Here is a 20,193-nt window from a genome sequence, read left to right as displayed (position 1 = left end):
ATAATTCATTGGCAAACTTGTACTTTAAAAAGACCACCATTTTGCATAGACGGCGCGAGGATCGAATTTAAAAATATTTGATTTATAGCGGTCTTTTTAAAGTACAAGTTTGTCAATCAATTATTTTGATAATTTTTATAAATTTGATAATATTTTTGGCTCTGTACATGTAGATCGAACCTCACCTGACTGTGTCTAGAATCCCTAAAATTATTACTTCTCGGGAATAAAAGCATGTCCAGTCCTGTTGAATGTGCAGTCAGTGGTTTACATCATGTCAAAAAATAGGTGGTTGATTTCATCCTTGCATTTCAATTAATATTCAGAAAGAGATATGTATTTCAGAAATAAGAGAATTAAAAGATAAAATTGGTAATAAGTTCGAAAGAAAATTCAATAATCTTGAAATGTATTACACGTGATGCTTGCGATCTCCCACAATAAGTGTTTTTGCGTGTATCATTAGTCTTCTTGTGGCAAAATTTGAGATTTCTTTGTAAAGATAAATCTGTTATAAGAAAAATTTAGCAAAAATGAAGACAGCTTTGATGGTAGCTGAAAAGCCATCTCTGGGAGCTTCGCTAGCTAATATTTTAAGTAATGGTCGATGCACGACCAGAAAAGGTAGGTTAAGTTTTTGTGAGATTTCATTTTATTCATAATTCATAACTTACACTTCTCAATATAGTGATGTATCATAAATGATTTATTCTGAATTACAAAATTATTCATATTTTACACTATAATCGCTAATAAGAAATGAATTTCAGGTTTAAATGGATCTTGTTCAGTGCACGAATGGGTAGGTCAATTCAAATCTGAAACTGTAAACTTTAAGATGACCTCTGTCTGTGGTCATGTCATGACGTTAGATTTCATTGGAAAATATAACAACTGGGATAAAGTTGATCCTGTAAGAAAAAGATATATAATTATATAAAATATTAATGTATTCTTTATATATGTTTTCATCTTATTTATTGTTGTGTTTAAGGCAGAGTTATTTTCCTGTCCAACTGAAAAGAAAGAAGCAGTTCCTAAATTGAAAATCCCTTATTTTTTGGCTAAAGAAGGAGCCCATTGCGATTATTTAGTATTATGGTTAGATTGTGACAAAGAAGGTGAAAATATCTGCTTTGAAGTTATATATGCGGTACAGCAAGGCATGAACAGGAGATTAAACCCAAATGTAGGTATTCTGTAACATTAATATTGTCCTGAATAATCCTATAAATTGTATATTTATCGCAGGACATTTGGAGGGCAAGATTCTCTGCTATTACAGAGAAAGATATAAAGGCTGCATTAGCAAACTTGATAAAACCTAATGAAAATGAGGCAAAAAGTGTTGATGCTAGACAAGAACTAGATTTAAGAATTGGTTGTGCTTTTACTAGGTTTCAAACTAAATTCTTTCAGGTAGAAAAATTATAAACCAATGACTTCTTATGTTTGCTGTACTTTACTTTCATCTTCTATTTTTTCCTTTTTTGTTTAGGGGAAGTATGGAGATTTAGATGCATCTCTTATTTCTTATGGTCCATGCCAAACACCAACACTAGGGTTTTGTGTGCAGAGGCATGATGAAATTCAAACTTTCAAGCCAGATCCATACTGGGTTCTGCAGGTATAGTGTTTTATTATTTAAATGGTAAAATAGAATACTTTAATGATTGAGTATGAAAAAAAAAGATATCTTCAAGGTTACAGTTAAATCTTCTGAAGGACAAGATATTATCCTAAGTTGGAGTCGTGTACGGTCGTTTGATAAGGAAATAGCAAATATGTTCTTAAGTCATGTTAAAGAATATGAACAAGCAACGTAAGTGCTAGCAATACTTGTAGTTAATGAAACAGCAATGCATAAAATAATATTTATTATCTTTGATAATATAGCGTTATAAGTATAGAAAGTACAGAAAAAACGAAATCACGACCTATAGCTTTAAACACAGTGGAATTGATGAGAGTAGCTAGTTCAGGTTTAGGAATGGGTCCGCATCATGCTATGCAAATTGCAGAACGTCTTTATACACAGGGTTACATAAGTTATCCTCGAACTGAAACAACATTATACCCGGAGAATTTCGATTTACCGTAAGATGAATAAAATGTTAATTGCCCTCATATTTTTATTTCGTCTGAAATAAATGCAGTAATATTTGCAATTCAGCGCGGCGTTGAAACAACAGCAAAACAATCCTGATTGGGGAGATCAAGTTCGTAAAATACTGATGACTGGTATCAATAGACCAAAGAAAGGACACGATGTTGGAGATCATCCTCCTATTACACCCATGAAACACGCTACGCGCAGTGAGCTCGATGGAGATTCGTGGAGATTATACGATTATATAACTCGACATTTTATCGCTACAGTAAATACAGCTGATTTAATGTATTAAAAGATTCATTGGCGTTGAAAAATTTATATGTTTTATACTTTATAGTTGGCTCCTGACTGTAGGTACTTAAGTACAACAGTTAAATTTGAAATAGGAATGGAAATTTTTACCGCAAATGGTCACAGTTTAATAGATCCTGGTTATACCAGTATACTTACCTGGCAAGCACTTGGAAGTAACGATACGTTACCGAAATTTACAGTCAACGAGAAAGTTAATATACAAGAGGTTGTAAACATAAAATTCGTATTGATCTTATGGATTAATTGATTTGTAACGATTTATTTTTTCACTAATACTACAGACAAAGTTATTGGAATGCTATACGCAACCTCCAGATTATTTAACCGAAGCTGAATTGATATCTCTTATGGAAAAGCACGGGATTGGAACGGATGCCTCTATTCCAGTACATATAAATAATATATGTACGCGAAACTATGTAAATGTTGCAGCTGGTAGGAAATTAGTTCCTACATCACTAGGAATTGTGCTGGTTCATGGATATCAAAAGGTATATATTCATCTTACAAGTATAAAATTCATGTATTAATTTTTCATTCGACATTAGATAGATCCCGAGTTAGTTTTACCTACAATGAGGTCTGCAGTAGAGGAACAGTTGAATCTAATAGCTCAGGGTCGAGCAGACTTTCACGCAGTGCTGCTGCATACCGTGGAAATTTTCAAACAAAAATTTCATTATTTTGTAAAGAGTATAGAAGCAATGGATCAGTTGTTTGAAGTTTCCTTTTCTCCCCTTTCTGCGTCAGGAAAAGCGCATTCCAGGTAATGAAGTACTTACAATACACAGTTAGATATTTTATCTTGTATTTTTTTCTAATACTGTTCAACATTTAGATGCGGGAAATGTCGGCGTTATATGAAATATATCCAAACAAAACCGTCGAGGATGCATTGCGCTCATTGCAATGAAACGTATAACCTTCCGCAAAATGGTAACATTCGAATTTACAAAGAACTTAAATGTCCATTGGACGATTTCGAATTACTTTCGTGGTCTACCGGGGCACGAGGTAAAAGCTACACGTTTTGTCCATATTGTTACAACAATCCGCCATTTAGGTAATTTTTTTTTTACATTCGAACCTTCTAAAGACAATATTAAATTATAATTACAATTCATGGATGCATTGGTAAATATCAGGGATATGAAGAAAGGAACGAGCGGTTGTAATTCGTGCACACATCCTACGTGCCCGCACGGTATGAATTCCAATGGTATATCCAGTTGTCTGGAATGTGACACGGGTATACTTGTACTGGATCCTTCGGCTGCACCGAAATGGAAACTTGGATGCAATCGTTGTGACGTTATTATTCATTTATTCGAAAATGCTCACAAGGTAACGGTTGATACCGATGTCTGTGACTGTGGAGCTCAATTAGTAACTGTAGAATATAAACAGGTAAAGTAATGAATCTTGGGTGTCACATTAAAAGGAAAAATTATTCGTATTTAGATGATTCCATTAATTGACATACAAGTACACTAGTATGAATATTTTTTAAGTATTAAAACTGTAATTTTTTCTCAATTGCAGGAAAAAAGTAAACTTCCTAACGAAGCCACGGAAATGACTGGCTGCGTTTTTTGCACACCAGCTTTTATGCCTCTCGTAGAGAAGCATCGTGCCGTCGCTTCGAAACCGGTTACGACTCGTGGTCGTGGCCATGCTAAAGGTCGCAGCCGGGGTAAACCACGTCCTCCAAAAGATAAGATGGCCCAACTGGCTGCATATTTTGTATAATGATCATTTGTAGATGAATCACATAGCTGTTCCAATTTCCTTACTTACAGTTTAACACGGACACGAGCATATAATCATGAAAATAAATATGAATATATTCCTTAACTCAACAATTCGTATATACTAATCATATTAATTTTTTTAACTTTTAATTATTTTTGGATTAAAAAATATCCGATGCATTTTATAATAACGACAGTCTCCTCGGAAATGTAAGGTTACCGGTTGCTATTTTTGAATGTTTTAGTGCATAGCCTAGAGATGGCGCAGTATCTTATTTATACGAAATTTAAACGGCAGGACATCGGCACCCAAGTTGCTAAATTGAAAAGATAAAGTTTATTATTTCGTATATTTACTAAATAAATATTTGTTGTTAATTAATTTTCCTTAACAAATATTTAGTTCATTTTTAGGTCATAGTTACTTTGTCGGAACGTTCCGGTTGGACACGGTCCACACAATATTTTTTGGTACATCACCCCAGGAACCCCCCATTTCCTTATGTTAGAAGAGTTAAAAAACACTCTGTATACGGGAGAATACGGTCGCGAAGTGCCGATCATCGCGAGTTTCTATTACAGATGGTATCGGTAGCGTTCCGCGGAGAAAGTTGATTGGCTCGAGGCGGTAATTGCGAGAGTGGTGGGGGAAGGGGTGCGAAGTAGCGTAGCTACGCACGTAGGCGAGCAGCGTCAGTCGGTAACCGTTGCTCGTAGCGTGTTGATCTGTCGGTCGAAACGAGTCGAAGGGGGGCAAGTGCGCGCGCGTTGCCTGATTCGCGAGCTTTGTAAGCTCTAACACGCCGCGTTCTTTCTATGCCGTGTTGTGTACACGTCTTCTCGCTCGTCGAGGGAACACGCGTCTCGAAGTGCGATTGATAAATATAATGCGGTGAAGGTAAAACGTGTCCTGGGCGCGGCGACTCCGGCTGAAGGAAGGAAGGAAGAAAAGCTACCAAGGTGGCCGGCATGTGCACGCAGTCCTGTCGCGGCACCGCTGCTGCTGTCATTCTGACAATGTTCCTTTGCCGGATTTGCTCCGCCGAGGAGCAGCCGGGATCCTTGAACGGACCGGTCGTCCTGGAAACCTGCAACGTCACTGCCGATGGACGAGAGGTCACCTGTCGCGGTGCTGGCTTCCTGTCCATCCTGGAACCTCTCGATGTCACCGTACTCCCATCCAGTGTCAACCTTACAAGACTGTGAGTACACGTTCACGATATACGCATGTGTTCTCACGGGCGTCTTATTGCGACGGATTTTCGCTTCACTTCAGGTGCATCAGAGATTAACGATGCACGCAAGATCGTGTTACTTTTCTTCATTTTTTTTAAATCTTATTGTCATTTAAGCCTTGTATCGAACGATACTCGAATCGATCTAGAACGTTTTAAAAACTGAACAATATTCGAATGCGTAGCACGAATTCAGAAAGAATTGAAACCGCGAATATTTTCAAATTTGAAATTTAACCGCCATTAATATTTCTTTTATATGTATAGGTTATGCGCTTCTCTCGCTTACTTAGTATCAGATTTCAAAACAAGGAATTTTATTCATGAATTAACATTAATAAATTAGTATTTAAATTTTATTCTAAAGAGTATTGCATGCATATCTATATGTTACAAAGTTCTATCATATATATATACGAAACGAAAGCGAGATGAAAGAGATTCCATGGTCGAAGAGCAAAAGGTATAACCATGTTGATCGTGCGAAATCTTTCGGCCAGTTTGAAAACGGCAAGAAAAAACGAACGACACGCGATTCAAGCTTTTTCCTGGCCTGAATTCCATCCGAAAGTATTCTTCGAAACAACTTAACCGTAGTTTTCTCGCAGAGTGAGGCAGAGTCCCGGCTGTCCTCGTCTGACTTGCTACGGTGCATACTACTACGCGAGTCTATTTCCGTTTTGTTTCTTTTATCGTTATTATCGTTATTTCTCCTTAGCTCTCCTTAGAAATGTATATGTTTAAAAAAATAATAATCAACATGCAGAGTAAGAGATATAATTATAGGAAATAAATGTCGCGTCGAAGGGAGAGATATTTTTATAACAATTGTCCTTCCGGAAACGTGGTTGGGGCTACAATTGTGCCGCGAAATAAGGAAAACAAAAAGGAAAATTAAGTTTAGCGAAAAGGTCTGGTTTAGAGAAGTTGACTTTGAAATTCTTAGCATAGAATCACTACACCCCCGTAATCCGTAAAAGGGTTAAATAGGATACGTAAGAAATTACGCTCGATGACGAACGTTTCCAAGAATAAAGGAACGAGCCTTTACGCGTAGAAGGAAGATTTTCTAAAGGCAAAAGCATAATCCCGTACAAGTAGAGTGACGTCGCGACCTACATAGCTAGAGGTTGATCCTTCTTCACTGGAAGACAGTCGATATTTTATAGAATACCGTTTAGGATCAAGGAAACAACGAGAAATTTATGTAGCCGTTCGCGTACTGATTTCTTCTTCTTGAATCTTCAAAGTATCCTGATGATCGAGTAGAGACACGGATACCTTTCAACGTCTCTCAAAGAGCTTTCGTTCTGGTCGAGTTTTCTGAGAGAAGGTCGATTTGAAAAAAGTAGTAAGATCGCGTGAAAGCCGAGAGGAGGAGGACACTTGAAAAGAGGAGTAATTTATCTTCCGCTCCGGTGAATCGGCTGATTAATCGATGCTGCTCGTCGAGATTAATTCGCGGACTGCTTAGTAGACTGGAAATTGGAATCGCTGGAAATTATTAGCTGTTATCGCTTTTCACAGCGGTTGGTAAATCGACCAAGAAACAGTACCTACCCTCGTGATTTCTTTCGTCATTATTTAACGGCTTAAATTTTTTCAAATTAAACTTATAATTAGAAATTTTAACGGTGGCGTCGACGTTAAAGGATGAATGAAAAGTTTCGGCCGCGATCTCTGTTCCTTTCCAGCCGAGAGCGAGCACGGTTTTCTATAAATATTTTCGATGTTGCGGCGTGCAGCAACGCAACTTGCCGCTGCGCTTTTAAAACGGTCCTGATTTATTTTTCGGCGAGCGGGAAATTAATCGGCCCCTAACGCGGCGAGATATCGGTCGCTGAAAGGGCAGATGTAGAGCTGTCTTTATGTAATAAATGGAGCAACTGTTGATCGCGGAACGATTGCCAGAAACTGGATTTCCTTCGAGAAAAATTTATGTTATGCTACTTACGTTTTTCGCGCTTCCTTGGCCGTTATTCCCCCGATAAATTTCATTCTTTACGCTTCAACCTGACGACTCATCCTCTCGTATTTTGCCTTATCCGTTTAGTACAAATCCGTGGTAAGGAAATCGATATTATCAATTAACGTAGATTAATTAATTCGTTATACGTATAGAATCAAGATGTACGGTGTTAGAGGGAAAAAGTTTATCGATGTTCTAACGACCTATGGTAGTTATCCTGCTCGCGTGGCGCGTAATTACGCTAAAACATCATTGTCAGGCTCGATAAGTTTCCTTAAAGCTTACTGTCGCTCGTAATTACGAAGTTGATCGTAGGATGCTTTAGAAGCCATTTCGATTTCAATTAGAGCACGTCTCGTTATCGTATACCTGCTAATAGTGTGCGAATAACATTTATATTGAAGAAGTATGATAAAAATTTCTAATACTTTTTGTATTAGACAAAAAAATTTTAATCGTCTTAACGCGATCATTGCTAGTTAAGCCATTTAATTTCGTATAATCACAGATATGAAATATCTATAAGGTGTAAAGTCTACCTAAAGTATATTTTATCATTTAATAAAATTTCCATTGATATCACAAGATACGGACTCGGATTTTGTATTTTAAGTTACTTAAATTTGCATTTTTGAGAAAATTCCTAGTGTCAGTTACCGATGACCTCCGCGACAGAGAACACGTTATAATGAATGAAGAATCGCGTGGAAGAAAAATTTCTGAAAATCAAGCATTCCGTGCCAGATTCCATCCGAGTGACGAGTCGCGATATGGGTCAGGATAAACTATCCAGATTCCTGGAGATCGGGTGAAAAGTTGAAAAATCCAGGGAAACGTAGACGGGCGTGACACGTTCGGAGTGTCATCTCGATGAAAGGCGCTCATAAATGAAAAAACAAAGAATCACGTCTTGGCGATATCAATTCGAGCGTCGTGAAAGAATCTCGAGCAGACTTAAGCCGATCGAGCCGGCAATCCGGAAATATTCGTGTCACATCTGTACCGGATACATCACTTTTCTTAGGCCACGCTCAGGCTGCGCTCGAAAACGAGTTCATCGCGAGCACACGTGCCTTTTCAATGATTCTCCGTCACTCTGAATCGCGACATTTCTTGCAAATTATTTTTTCCTGAAAACCCTCTTAACGCGGATGGGTGCAGCTTCAATTTCTATAGGAAAGTTAATTTTAATTTTGATAATAATCTACAAAAATTTCCCTTACTCATCAACGATTTCATTCGTTAGTTCTCGTACTATACTACGTGATCATTAGTTCGTTAATCACTACGCAGACTTTCACTTTGTTGCTTTTAAGATAATTCTTACTTCTTGCCAAGCAAAATTTTCTAATTATTTCAGAGTTACGACAATACTACCTGTTATCAGGTGTTTCTTGGTTTTTTTTTTTCTTGAAGGAAATTGAATGAAAATGCTCGAGGCTTAAATATTTTCAAACGAGCATGCTCGAAAGCCGGATCATATGGGATAATAATCAAATTTCGAAATATTCCTTTTCCGTGCAGGCAAATGGGTCGAATTTGGCAATGGTCAGTGGAATTACTTTCACAATAACGTCATGTACACGCGATTCACGTCACGAACGTGACCAACATGATTAATAGCTTTCTTCGGGCCTTCTAGATGTTTATGTTACTCTATCAGATATCAAACCCATAATACCTTGCAGCAAAACCTTAATTATGGAAAACTATTAAACAGCTTTCTGATAATAAAAACATCACCAGCCGTATATTTTAAGCATGGTAAAAATTTATAGCTTCCATATGTTTTTAACACTTTAACACTTTGTATTTCCGTTTCATGGACATTGGACCGGAAACACAATCGCGTAGAATGTAATTTTTATACTGACAATAAGTCATTGAAAAGAGGTTTCGTCGTAACAAAAATTTATCGATACCAAGTGTAATAAAAAGATAGCAATAATAAAAATTTGAAAATAGTTTGTGTTCATAGCGAAACCAGGGTCACTTTGAGTTCTTTAAATGAAACCACATATATCTTTCTTTTCCATTATATTTTAGACGACACTCAAACGAATTATCGCGTGTATTCAATCATCGGTAGTTCTACCTTCGATGTTTAATTCATGATAATCAAGTTCAAGTTGTATATCATCGAGGTGACATAATTGTTGCATAACGAGGCGAAAATTTCTACTCGACAAGATCATAGAGAAGGATTTATTTCCTCTCGAATGGCAATGAAAGTTTCAATATTTTGCTTGGAAAGAAAGTCCAGGAGTCTATCTCAGACTCGACGACTTACTTTTCCATGGGATTCAGAAAAGAAAAGCTCCATTGAATCATGACGCGTATCAAGAGCAGATCGAGGACAAAGGAAAGCTTTCGTAGTAACTTTAGTCCTGGTCTCGCATAGGAAGAATCGATAGCATAGTGTACTTTGTACGTGTACTGATCCAAAGAAAATACGTATGTGTATTTAAGTAGCAGCTTCCTAGATGCGTTTTTAGTGTCGCTAAACGCTCTCTGCTTTTACCACCAAAAACACAGAACATAGGAAACATTGTTTGGCTCTCTAATAAAAAATCGTCTACAAGTATCCAGGAAGAAAACATGTTTTGATTCTTGGGTAATGGCATGAAATACCCTGACAGATGGATCTTTTCAATTATTCTTAAACCGCAACCAAGAAGCAATTGAAGTTCAAGTTCGACGTATAAATCCTTAAAGCTCTTTAAATAATCCAGGTATACACGTTCTACCTTTATTGATTCTCTTTCTTTTTAGAAGCAAATGTTGATTTTCATCGCCTTCGCATTATTCTTTTACGGCAGCACAAACTTGATATTAATTCAGAAAGATTAAGAATTTATCCTGTCGACAAGATTAGAAGAGGGCGAGGGATATTATTAATGCGAAACTCGTTCGTTTTGCGTGTCGATCGGAATCTATTAAGGAAGGTTATCACCAAGGTGGTCGGTAACATTAAAAAAGTATCTTTTCTTTCATAACTATAGAAACGGGATGCGCGTGCGTAAGCCGGCTCGATCGATGTGTGGAAATGTGCAGAGAACACAGAAACCACATAGAAACAATGAGATTCTATGGAAGAATCCCGCTGTTCTTTAAGAAGCAAAATTTCTCGAAATTCTTTCAAATTTTAGAGTTTGTCCTTTGGTAATTATTAAGCTTTTTATTAGAAAACTGAAAACCAATTGGAAAATTTCCAATTTCATTATCAGAAATTCCCCTCGCTATTAAGAGAAATGTAATCACCGCGTTGCTTCCCTCTAAACGACCCCCATAATCTTATCGTCAGAATCAATTTTTCTTCCTTCGATGACTAATAGCCGGAACAGTGCGTTTATGAATTTCAAAAGAAGCGATTCCATGGCGTCCACTTCCGTTACCAAAAGCAATCGATCATTCTGACCTGCGCTATTAATTTTTCCCTTCGCTCCTTCCTTATACGAACTGCACCGTATCTTACTGACAAGTAAACATCGATCCATTTCATGTAAGATGAAGAATTCATCAAAATACAGGATTTATTGATTTTTCGGTAAAAAATAAGCCGAGTCTTCCTCGTTTCATCATGACTTTCTTCCTTGGTGGTCTGAGGTAGATACTTCGCTTAGGAAATTTGATCAATCTCTTCTTTCTCTGATATAAGACTTTTAGATTCTTCGACTGAATTGACCCTTAAATTTTCCTATTCGATGCTTCCTGGACGTTTGTCTCGTATCAGCGAGACCTTGAGAAGCTTTTCGCAAGATCTTCCGGAAGCTAACAATTCCCGACAGTCGATCAACTTTGTTCAAGTTTTCCTGACCCCTCGAATCGTGTTTAACCGGTTAAGATGGTATCGATCGACGCACAGGGATCCGTAAAAGCATGGAAACGAGCAAAGATCTGTCATTTCATCGAACGGATCCTGTCTCGAATAAGACATCCGCCTTGTCTCTCTGCATTTCATCGCAATACCTCCTTTTTCTACCATCTCATTCAGCAAATACGAGAGACGATAAAAAAATATACCCGTACTATTTCTCTTAAAAGCGAACGTTGTTAACAGGTCGCCGATGATTATGTAAAATTGGAATTCACAAATTTTCAAGTTTGAAATGTTTGTTGAAGAAGGAATTCTGTTTTTATAGGAGAAGAAGGAATTATAGCGAATTGGAATTAATACCCAGGAAGATATAGCAAATAAACAAAGGAACTATCCGAGATTAATGGGGCAAATCTAGGAAGGTGTAAGTTTAGAACAACTTCACGTATATCGTTTTGTGTCTGGTTTAGCTAACGGTAAAGATTAATGCTGCAGCAAGAATTGGGGCGTTAGTTTAGAAATAAAAAGAAAACTTCAGGTTCAGTATCGTAACTATATACATATACTGTAAAGTACGATCGTTAAATTTTGCGTTCGGTGATCTAGGACAGAAAGTTGAGAAAGGAAGTTTAGGTATACTGTTTACTAGCTCGTTTCGTTAACCGCATCTCTAACAAAGTTATATGAAATTTCCTAAACTACATTTGGGATTATAACTTTATTTAAAAAAGTTCCAAATGAAGTTTGAACGGTGCAACAAGATTTGTATTTTTCATACCAGCTTAATATTTTAACAACGTAACAATGAGAGAAAACCATCGAGAGATTTTTAAAGTAATAAAAAAAAGAGGAAAGTTTGGAAATGGAGAACACGATGGTTCCAATCGATTTTGTTCCTCTCGTGACAGAATCCATTGGAAGCATAGAAAAATCCGTCTCTTGTTTATGATCCATCATTTTTCACGAGTGTATCCGGAAAGTTTGACCGTCGTATAAAAACTTTCATACGACAATGGTCTAGTGGGATCCGAAGCGAATTTCTGTTATCTATTCGGATTGATTTCGCGCGAACGATGCAAACAACCATCGGTTCGTGCTACTTTTTCTCCTATCTTAATGTTTCCTATATTAAACCGAACTTTGTTCCTGTTTATAAATCGTCACCCCGTCGATGGTTCGTTATTCAAAGATTAATTCACTTGGGAATATCAATTTAAAATAATTGAGAAAATATCAAAGGAGAATAATGGTGAGTTGATTATCGAAAATGATCGGTGTCCCTTTTGCGGTTCTGTTGAAAAACCTTCCATTAACACCGATGACGTAGCAATGCATCTTTTCATGAGCGAAAGCCAACACCCATTAACGTAATATTACGTCAATTTTTCATGAGCGAAAGCTGACGATCCTTAATACATCCTCTGCTAAGTATAACCGAACAACTTGACACAATATTACTCTGCTCGTATATTTATCTCTTTAGCATGTTTGAAAAGAATACATGAATTCAGTAATTGAATTTGTTATTGTGCCTGGCTCTCCCTGAAATATCCTTCGCTTCTCCGAAGATATTGCACTCGATTGTACACGAGTGCATAGGTATCTACCCAGGGTGACATAATTACGAGTTTATTCGTCCGTGGAAGTTTAAAGCCAACAGGGCAATCGTATTACCTGACCTACTCGAAACTTCAATCTCGTGTTTTACCGGATATATCAAGGAGAAGAGGACTTATTCCAGGCTTCGAGTAAGCATATTGAATCGATGTTCAATATTCGTGTCACGCACGCTTTTGGCATCCAAAGCCACATTGTTATACTGTCCCGAGAAAGTTTCGTTTGTAACTTGAAATAAGCTCGGAACGAATCAAGGTCTTGGAAGACTTATCGAAATCTTAATTATTAGTAATAGATCAAATTTCCAATTTCAATCTTTCTGTTTTCTATTTTATAAAAATGTTATTCAAAATAATATTTTTCCATATCTAATTTGCGCTACCGGTTATCGATCACCCCCGCGATATCAATAATGATAATTAATATCATTTATGGCATTAGATATGATTGTTTCTAGTGTGCTAGTCAACGCGTATAGAACTGTACTCTCAAATATGTACCCGGACTACTGTAGTGTCTGACCACTGACTATTAATACTACTAACGCGGCTTGAGCATCGTAGCAAGTTTCAAACATATTGACAATGAAAAATAATTTGACACAATTAACTACCTTCCAAAGGTTTCAGAAAATTCGCAATTTTTTCAGGGCCCTTTAGTTGTTGACCGTTTTCACACGTGCGTTTTTATGCTCAACTAGATACGACAAACTTTTAATTGCAGTCAACTTTCACGAACAGCGTTGAGGTCGAGAAGTTTTGCGTCAATTTGTCGCTCGTCTCTGCGAATGACTCTTATGAAATGTTTTGGGTCAACAAGCCTCTACTCGTTTGCCTAAAGTTTCACTGTAGTTAGAACGGAATGTCTATCTTTAGTTACACTATCATTAATTCTGTAGCATTTGCAATGAACACTATATTTATATTTAGCATTTCTATAATTTTTCTATCCTTGATTTATACTCGATGGATTCGATCGGGAACGCAGGTTTGTTTTCACAGGATAGGAAATTGAAGATCCCATTGGTGAAGGATCTCGTTTCGCGAATGATTTCATCGACAAAGTTCAGATTGGCTCGCAGAGAGGAGAATGCGAGGATATTCGAGTCATGGTAAATTCAATTAAAACAACGAACAGTCTATCGAATAAGTTTCAAACTTTCTTAATCACCGTACTGTATCAAAAGTTAGTTGTTCCCACCTTATGGGATCTCTCTCCTGTTCGAATCAAGTTATTATACTATTTCTTATAAGGATAGAGTTCCTATTACTTTGCTTATAATACGAATTATAATGAAAATTTAACATCATCTCCTTTTGAATAAGTTCACTGTTTCGTTGTTCGATTATAAATCAAATGAGAAATAAAGAAACTTTTTGAATTTTTCATTTCAATTGTCGAGATTGAATGTTTTTCCAGCTAATAAAATTCATTGCATCCTCCATTTTTCCTGTCTCTCAGCTCATACTTTATCTTCGTAAGAATATTCTGAAAATGAAAGAGCCATAAATATGTCCCAGTTCTGACTAGCAGAATAGAAATCGTCCAACAGCGGACAAATTGAATGAATGTTACATAAAATGGAGCAAATCTTGTTTCATATAACAGCCACTTCGTTAACGAATTGTATTGTAACGTGACGTTTTGAATTATACAAGTTTATTTTTAATTTGCCGAATGTATTTGTTGGAATTCGCGTGTACGTGAAGTATATGTGTACCGTTCAAATGTCAAACTGACAAAAAGGTTCTTGGTCACGCGACACGACTTATATAGGCAACTAGCGTAGCTCCCCCGCCACTGTTTTGCAGGAGTGGGGGTAGTGGGCCGTATAAATACAGGGCCCTCTCACCTGAGTTCTTTAGTCGCCTCCTAGCCACTAAGGTGGTCGGATCCCTGAAATGGAGGGGTCATGACCATCGCGATGGCCGGACTCCCTAAAGAGGAGGGGCGTATTATCCTCCGATCTTAATTAAACTATTAATTATGTGTATACTACATAAAATAAATAACGAAACCATAAGCCTGAATCAAAATAACCAGAGCAGTCCTTCTAATGTTAACTAGGCGGATATATCTTCGCGAATCCGAGCAAACGAAATGGAAATGGTCGTCCAAAGTGAATCATAAATAGAACGGAACGATGCAAATGTCTTAGCTGAACAATTTATGTCCTAATTAACGAAATTGATTGCCTCACTTAACGAAACAATATAGAAGCGTTTCTATGCGCGGATCTAGGTTGGGCAAGGTATAAAGAATCAAGCAATACGTTGTTTTATCGAATTTTTATGCTAATCAATGGCGAAAACTTCCGAATGAATTGAGAGTAGCTAGTAGCGCGAGCCACTTTATTCGAGGAATTATTATTCCGAGTGACAGTATCGAATACCGATATTTATTATCAGGAACGAAATATCGCTGACTGGTCGGTGGAAACTCCGTGTATAATCCGAACGATCGTTGCTTTAATGGCACTGTTCGAGGCCGAGTGTGTCCTAGAAAACATTGCGTGAGCAACGACCGATTCCAGGTTAACTGGGAAAGTGATTCGCGTCTAGACGTTGAGATTTTCACTTTCGAACCACGGTTCACCTGCACGATTTGACGCGACCTTGCGTGTCGTGGAAATCCGTCGGAAAGGGGTTTAAACGTCGATTACAGTACATATGTGTATATGTATCATAATCGAAGTAAGTGCAGAACGGAAATGACCGAGCATTGTACCCTTTAAGTTATCAAAATATCATCTATTTTTAACATCACCCCTTCAGTTATATTTTTAACCAGTCAAGCTATGAAAAATTTCTCGTAAATGCAAATTGAAAGGAAGGAACGATTTCCAGGCAATTACGTTCGGTTTATCCTGTTTCCTTTACTCGTAGCTTAAACTGCCAGCGTTTCACCGTACGCTGCATTAGTCGCGGAAAATATTGCTAGGGATACGCGCGAGGTTAACGTAAGGGAAAATCTGCAAGAGTCTGTAATTTATCTGCTGATTTTCCATTTGACGCTATTTCGTCTGGTAATGGTATCAATTACACGCTGGTTTATATCCCCTAACGGTCGCATAAATTTACCGATATCGAGCACGCTGCTACTTGAACCAACAAATATAGAATCACTGTTCGAGTGTGTTTGTCGTTTCAAAAAACAGCCGGCTAATTCAGAAACAGTAAGGTATCCCGTGTGTGGCAAACGAGGTGGTGGATTATCGAAGTAGAATTAGTCGGTGATAAACTCGACGAGTCTGGGATAGATCCGGTGAGAATTTGTAAGAACTCTAAACAGGGGAGAGTATAGGTCGTCAGAAACGTTCGACGATGCGTTCTTAATGCTCTGAAAATATAGACGGTATAATACCGACGTTAGCTAATAAATTTTTCACTTTACGACTGTCTACTATTTGCATTCTTTCTTCTTCTTCTTCTCACTCTCTATTTTCTTTTTTACGCTCCTGTTTTTAGAAACAACTCGATACTGTTTTCATTAGTCACTCGTTCGGAGAAGATCGAGGACCCGAGTAATAACACTTCATTATATGTAGATTTTTATATTTCTATTTTATCCGTTTATTTCGTTGCAGAGATCTAACAAACAACAACATAACAGACATTCCAGTCCGTGCCTTCCATCGAGTTCCCAATCTTGAGGTGTTGTGAGTATATTAAATCAATTCAATCCAATCTTCATTTCCAGGTTTTTAATTTCGAAATACTATTTATTTTACAGGTTACTTCGACGAAATCGTTTACACACGATCGCCGACGGTGCATTCACAAACTTAACGAGCCTTCGAGTATTGTGAGTGTCTCGCAAAATCTTGCACAAAAATTAAAAAAAAAAAAAGAATATTAGGTTGCTTGAGTAAACCGGAGGCCAGACAATCCGTTCTGAGCAAAATTAAATAAATGAAAAAAAGGGATCTCAAGAAATGCTCCGCGATTGTTAAAAAAGTTGTAATTCTCTGTCTGCTTTGTAGGGAGCTCGATGACAATTATTTAACAAAAATTCCGACCGCGATCGTTAAGCTCTCTGGCCTTGAAGACCTGTAAGTGTGCATCGATTAAGTAAAATGTAATTTGACAACTTTTTTTTACATTCTATGAACACCATTTTCTCCTCTCTCGAGTCGCGTCTCTCACTCTTTTCATTTCAGTTCGAGTCTTTCTCTTATATTTTATTTGCCATTTGTTTTCTATATTTTCAAAAATTCAATCTTACAACCTTTTTATTTTTTAAAAGTACAACTTGTAGTACAAAAATTTGAAAGAACTTTTACATCGATGCAACGAAACGCAACGAAACGCAACGAAACGTATTAGCAAAATAAACATCGTTCTGTTTGTTCCTTTTCATTTTTCGTTCTGAATGCACACGAAGGAAACAAAGAAAGTCGTATTCGTTTATGTTCCCTCGATTTCGTAGGTCGCTGTCGAACAACCGAATAGAAACGTTGGAGGAGCACGTTTTTCAACGTATCGCTAATCTACGTTCCCTCGATCTACGTGGTAATCCGATCAAACAGATACACGGGAGTACTTTTCAGAATCTACGGAAACTTCGTAAACTGTGAGTGTTTCTCGCGGTATTCTACATTTCCAAAAGTAAATAATGAATAATTAGCACAGTAGAAATAGTTAAGAATCCTTTTCCCATTATTTTATAGAATTCTGTCTAATCTGAAAGAATTACGAATATTTCCAAATTTAAATGGGACACGATCGTTGGAAGTATTAAGATTAGACCGCGCGCAAGTGAGCGAAGTTCCGAGAGACTTGTGCGAAGAATGCCCAAAATTGAAAAGTCTGTAAGTAATCGAGCCCTCTAATTTTTATTTAAATCAGAATATTGTACAAGGTTGGAAAGTATTATATGTATAATAGAATTACAGTTTGTGAAACCGTATTGTTTAATCATTCGGTATACCCGAGAGAAAATTGCATTACTTCATATTCATTTAGCAAACGAAATTATATTCTCCGTGGTCGTAGAGCGATAAAGTTAAACCAGGGTGTAAATTCATTAGGTTGCATTAAACTGTCCAATGCACTTTGTACGAAACTTTATCGCGGTAATTAATTTTCTATCGATCGAATCCGGTATACCTTAAATAAGATTTTAATACAATGAATCGCTGATTCAGTTATGCGATGGTCGAACAGACAGGGTGATTCGTTCTATGAAACATTTGTACCACTGAATATTCTTTGTTATTCAATCCTTTATTAATTTTCAGAGATATAAAATCAAATTACCTGACGGAGTTGCCGAATTTACGGAATTGTAGCGAATTGAGGGTTCTGTAAGTACACAATACAGCCTAAACTTCACAATTTTTAACTGGAAAGAAGTTAATTCCTACAAACATTTTACTCTTCAACCATTTTGCCACGGTTTTTGCTACTTATTAAGATGAAAAAGCGTATAAAAGTTTCTTTTTCTAGGGACTTTGCCAGTAACATGATTTCATCGTTGTTAGACGAGCCTTTCAGAGGTCTGAACATGCTGCACGACCTGCTTCTCTCGAATAACAAGTTACAAGTGATCCCAAGCGACGCGTTCACCGGCTTGTCGAGGTTGCAGGTATTGTAAGTGTCGTCGCTTGCAGTTAACCGTGATACAGTTAACTCGCCGCTTTATTGTTTTTGAAAAAAAAAAGAAAAAAGAAAAGTTTGATGTTTCAGGGACCTGGAAAACAATTACATCGAATACATTCATCCTGACGCGTTTAAGGAAACTAAAAATTTAGAAGACTTGTAAGTGCTAAATTACTAATCTAATCTCTTCTAATCAAGAAATTGTTATATTTTAAAAAGACTACTATTGCTCTTTTAGCGGTTCTTTTAAAAATTCCGCGACGGCGCTTCTCATGGTTTCTCTCATTTTAGCGCCTAACATCAGACGGCGCCACTTATTTAAAGCGGTCTTTTTTAAATGAATATTTATTTTTTCAGAAATCTTGGGAACAACATATTTCCAGCACTGCCAACGCTAGGATTATCGGGTCTGTTGCATCTTAAAACATTCAATAATCCTGCATTAAGGGAATTTCCATCACCGGAGAGATTTCCACGTGTACAAACAATGGTACTGTCGTACGCTTATCACTGTTGCTCGTTTCTGTCCATCGAAGTTGAGGAACCGGTAACAAAATCGTCTGTACAAGAGTCTATCTTGTTCCCTACTGACAAAGAGTTTGATATGAGCCTATGGAACTCGACCTTTACCGATATCTGGCCACAGCTCAGTAAGTTTATTCAACAGCTTCTCTTGCCGACATCCTTGAAGCTTCTGTTTCACATTTCTCATACCTGTTCCGCTTTCACGATAATATCTCTATTAATTTCTTTCAGTAAAAAGTCACAGTTATCCAATCAACACACTTTATAGCAATTGCGCGTCGTACCAGCAATTTATAACTTAATTGTTAAGAAATGAATCAAATTCTTTTGTCTTAAGTTTCTTTTCTTCAAATTTTTTATTTATCTCTTGTTATCTTTTCGTTCGCGGTTTGCTCGACACTTAAATGCTGCAAAGCGGAAACCCATTTCCGTTGTTCAATCGTCGAACACGAATTATCAAAATTCTCTTTGGACCATATGCGCAATTTTCACACGACAATAAAATAAACACTCGACACTCGAGCTTTTCTCATCGTTTACTCTCTGCTCGGACTATCAAATGCGCTCAAAATCAGCTTACATGATCTCTCAGCGATCATCAATGGCGAATCTAAAAATAATCTTGCAATTGGTAAAACATTAAAACAAGCGTTGACTTTCAAGTACGCGATATGTTTTTTAGATTTGCCATACATCATCTTTCCAATTAAAAATTGTAAAAAAAAAAGAGACACTTTGCAGCACTGAAGTGATGACGTTTTTTAGATAACATGACCGACAAATTTGGCTCGCAAATAAATGAACTTTGGGCTAACTTTGGTTCAGATTTTACGTACCCTGGTAACCTGCCCTCGTATGTTGAAGATTATTTTGAAGAGCAGAACAACCGAGCTACGCTGCCAGCTCAAACACTGCCCTCGAACGTACAGTGCCTACCTCAACCTGGTATGTTTTAACGATAAATCTCTTGACAGCTCAACACTCTACAGTCCACCGTTTGCATACTTTAACGGAAAATTAGGAATTTAGTTTATTCTATCCTTACGACGTTTGCAGGTCCCTTCTTGCCGTGCCAAGATCTCTTCGACTGGTGGACGCTACGCTGTGGTGTATGGGTAGTTTTTCTGTTAGCCATGCTGGGCAATGGAACGGTGGTATTTGTATTAATATTCTCCAGAAGCAAAATGGACGTTCCTAGATTCCTAGTTTGTAATTTGGCTGCGGCAGATTTTTTCATGGGCATTTATTTAG

General features: G+C 37.3%; 2 protein-coding genes across 5 annotated transcripts in view; both read left to right on the top strand.

The window, feature by feature from the left end:
• Nucleotides 1-193: 193 nt before the first annotated feature.
• LOC114877152 (DNA topoisomerase 3-beta-1) lies at nucleotides 194-4,282 on the top strand. Of its 2 annotated transcripts, XM_029189371.2 has the most exons (14): nucleotides 194-624; nucleotides 771-913; nucleotides 995-1,189; nucleotides 1,252-1,419; nucleotides 1,499-1,627; nucleotides 1,704-1,822; nucleotides 1,897-2,097; nucleotides 2,174-2,378; nucleotides 2,451-2,633; nucleotides 2,710-2,919; nucleotides 2,977-3,194; nucleotides 3,267-3,491; nucleotides 3,574-3,835; nucleotides 3,971-4,282. In XM_029189371.2, exons 1-14 carry the CDS (start codon nucleotides 534-536, stop codon nucleotides 4,175-4,177), a joined length of 2,556 nt encoding a protein of 851 aa, XP_029045204.1. In that variant the 5' UTR covers nucleotides 194-533; the 3' UTR covers nucleotides 4,178-4,282. The 2 variants fall into 2 exon arrangements, with proteins under 2 accessions (XP_029045204.1, XP_046146014.1); XM_046290058.1 differs by lacking the exon at nucleotides 194-624 and having other exon boundaries at nucleotides 824-913; nucleotides 999-1,189.
• A 334-nt stretch (nucleotides 4,283-4,616) lies between these two features.
• LOC114877151 (lutropin-choriogonadotropic hormone receptor) overlaps nucleotides 4,617-20,193 on the top strand; it is a 23,464-nt gene continuing 7,887 nt past the window's right edge. The window contains exons 1-12 of one of the 3 annotated variants that reach the window (XM_029189369.2): nucleotides 4,617-5,381; nucleotides 16,404-16,475; nucleotides 16,550-16,621; nucleotides 16,800-16,868; nucleotides 17,246-17,389; nucleotides 17,487-17,627; nucleotides 18,057-18,122; nucleotides 18,265-18,408; nucleotides 18,505-18,576; nucleotides 18,775-19,067; nucleotides 19,768-19,887; nucleotides 19,999-20,193. In XM_029189369.2, coding sequence (XP_029045202.1) covers nucleotides 5,149-5,381; nucleotides 16,404-16,475; nucleotides 16,550-16,621; nucleotides 16,800-16,868; nucleotides 17,246-17,389; nucleotides 17,487-17,627; nucleotides 18,057-18,122; nucleotides 18,265-18,408; nucleotides 18,505-18,576; nucleotides 18,775-19,067; nucleotides 19,768-19,887; nucleotides 19,999-20,193 — 1,621 coding nt within the window. In that variant the 5' untranslated portion in view covers nucleotides 4,617-5,148. Of the gene's footprint in view, nucleotides 5,382-16,403; nucleotides 16,476-16,549; nucleotides 16,622-16,791; nucleotides 16,895-17,245; nucleotides 17,390-17,486; nucleotides 17,628-18,056; nucleotides 18,123-18,264; nucleotides 18,409-18,504; nucleotides 18,577-18,774; nucleotides 19,068-19,707; nucleotides 19,888-19,998 lie in introns of those variants that run through there. The other 2 variants (XM_029189368.2, XM_029189370.2) reach the window with 2 other exon arrangements.

The sequence above is a fragment of the Osmia bicornis genome, chromosome 2, assembly GCF_907164935.1.
Source record: "Osmia bicornis bicornis chromosome 2, iOsmBic2.1, whole genome shotgun sequence".
In the NCBI taxonomy this organism is placed as follows: Eukaryota; Metazoa; Arthropoda; class Insecta; order Hymenoptera; family Megachilidae; genus Osmia; species Osmia bicornis.
This window is presented reverse-complemented; position numbering and strand designations above follow the sequence as displayed.

Bases quoted from the DNA above. Each gene is read 5' to 3' on its own strand.
- LOC114877152 (XM_029189371.2), top strand. From the start codon at position 534: ATGAAGACAGCTTTGATGGTAGCTGAAAAGCCATCTCTGGGAGCTTCG. The intron at 1,190-1,251 runs GTAGGTATTCTG...TATTTATCGCAG, and splicing joins ACAGGAGATTAAACCCAAAT to GACATTTGGAGGGCAAGATT. The intron at 3,492-3,573 runs GTAATTTTTTTT...GGTAAATATCAG, and splicing joins TACAACAATCCGCCATTTAG to GGATATGAAGAAAGGAACGA.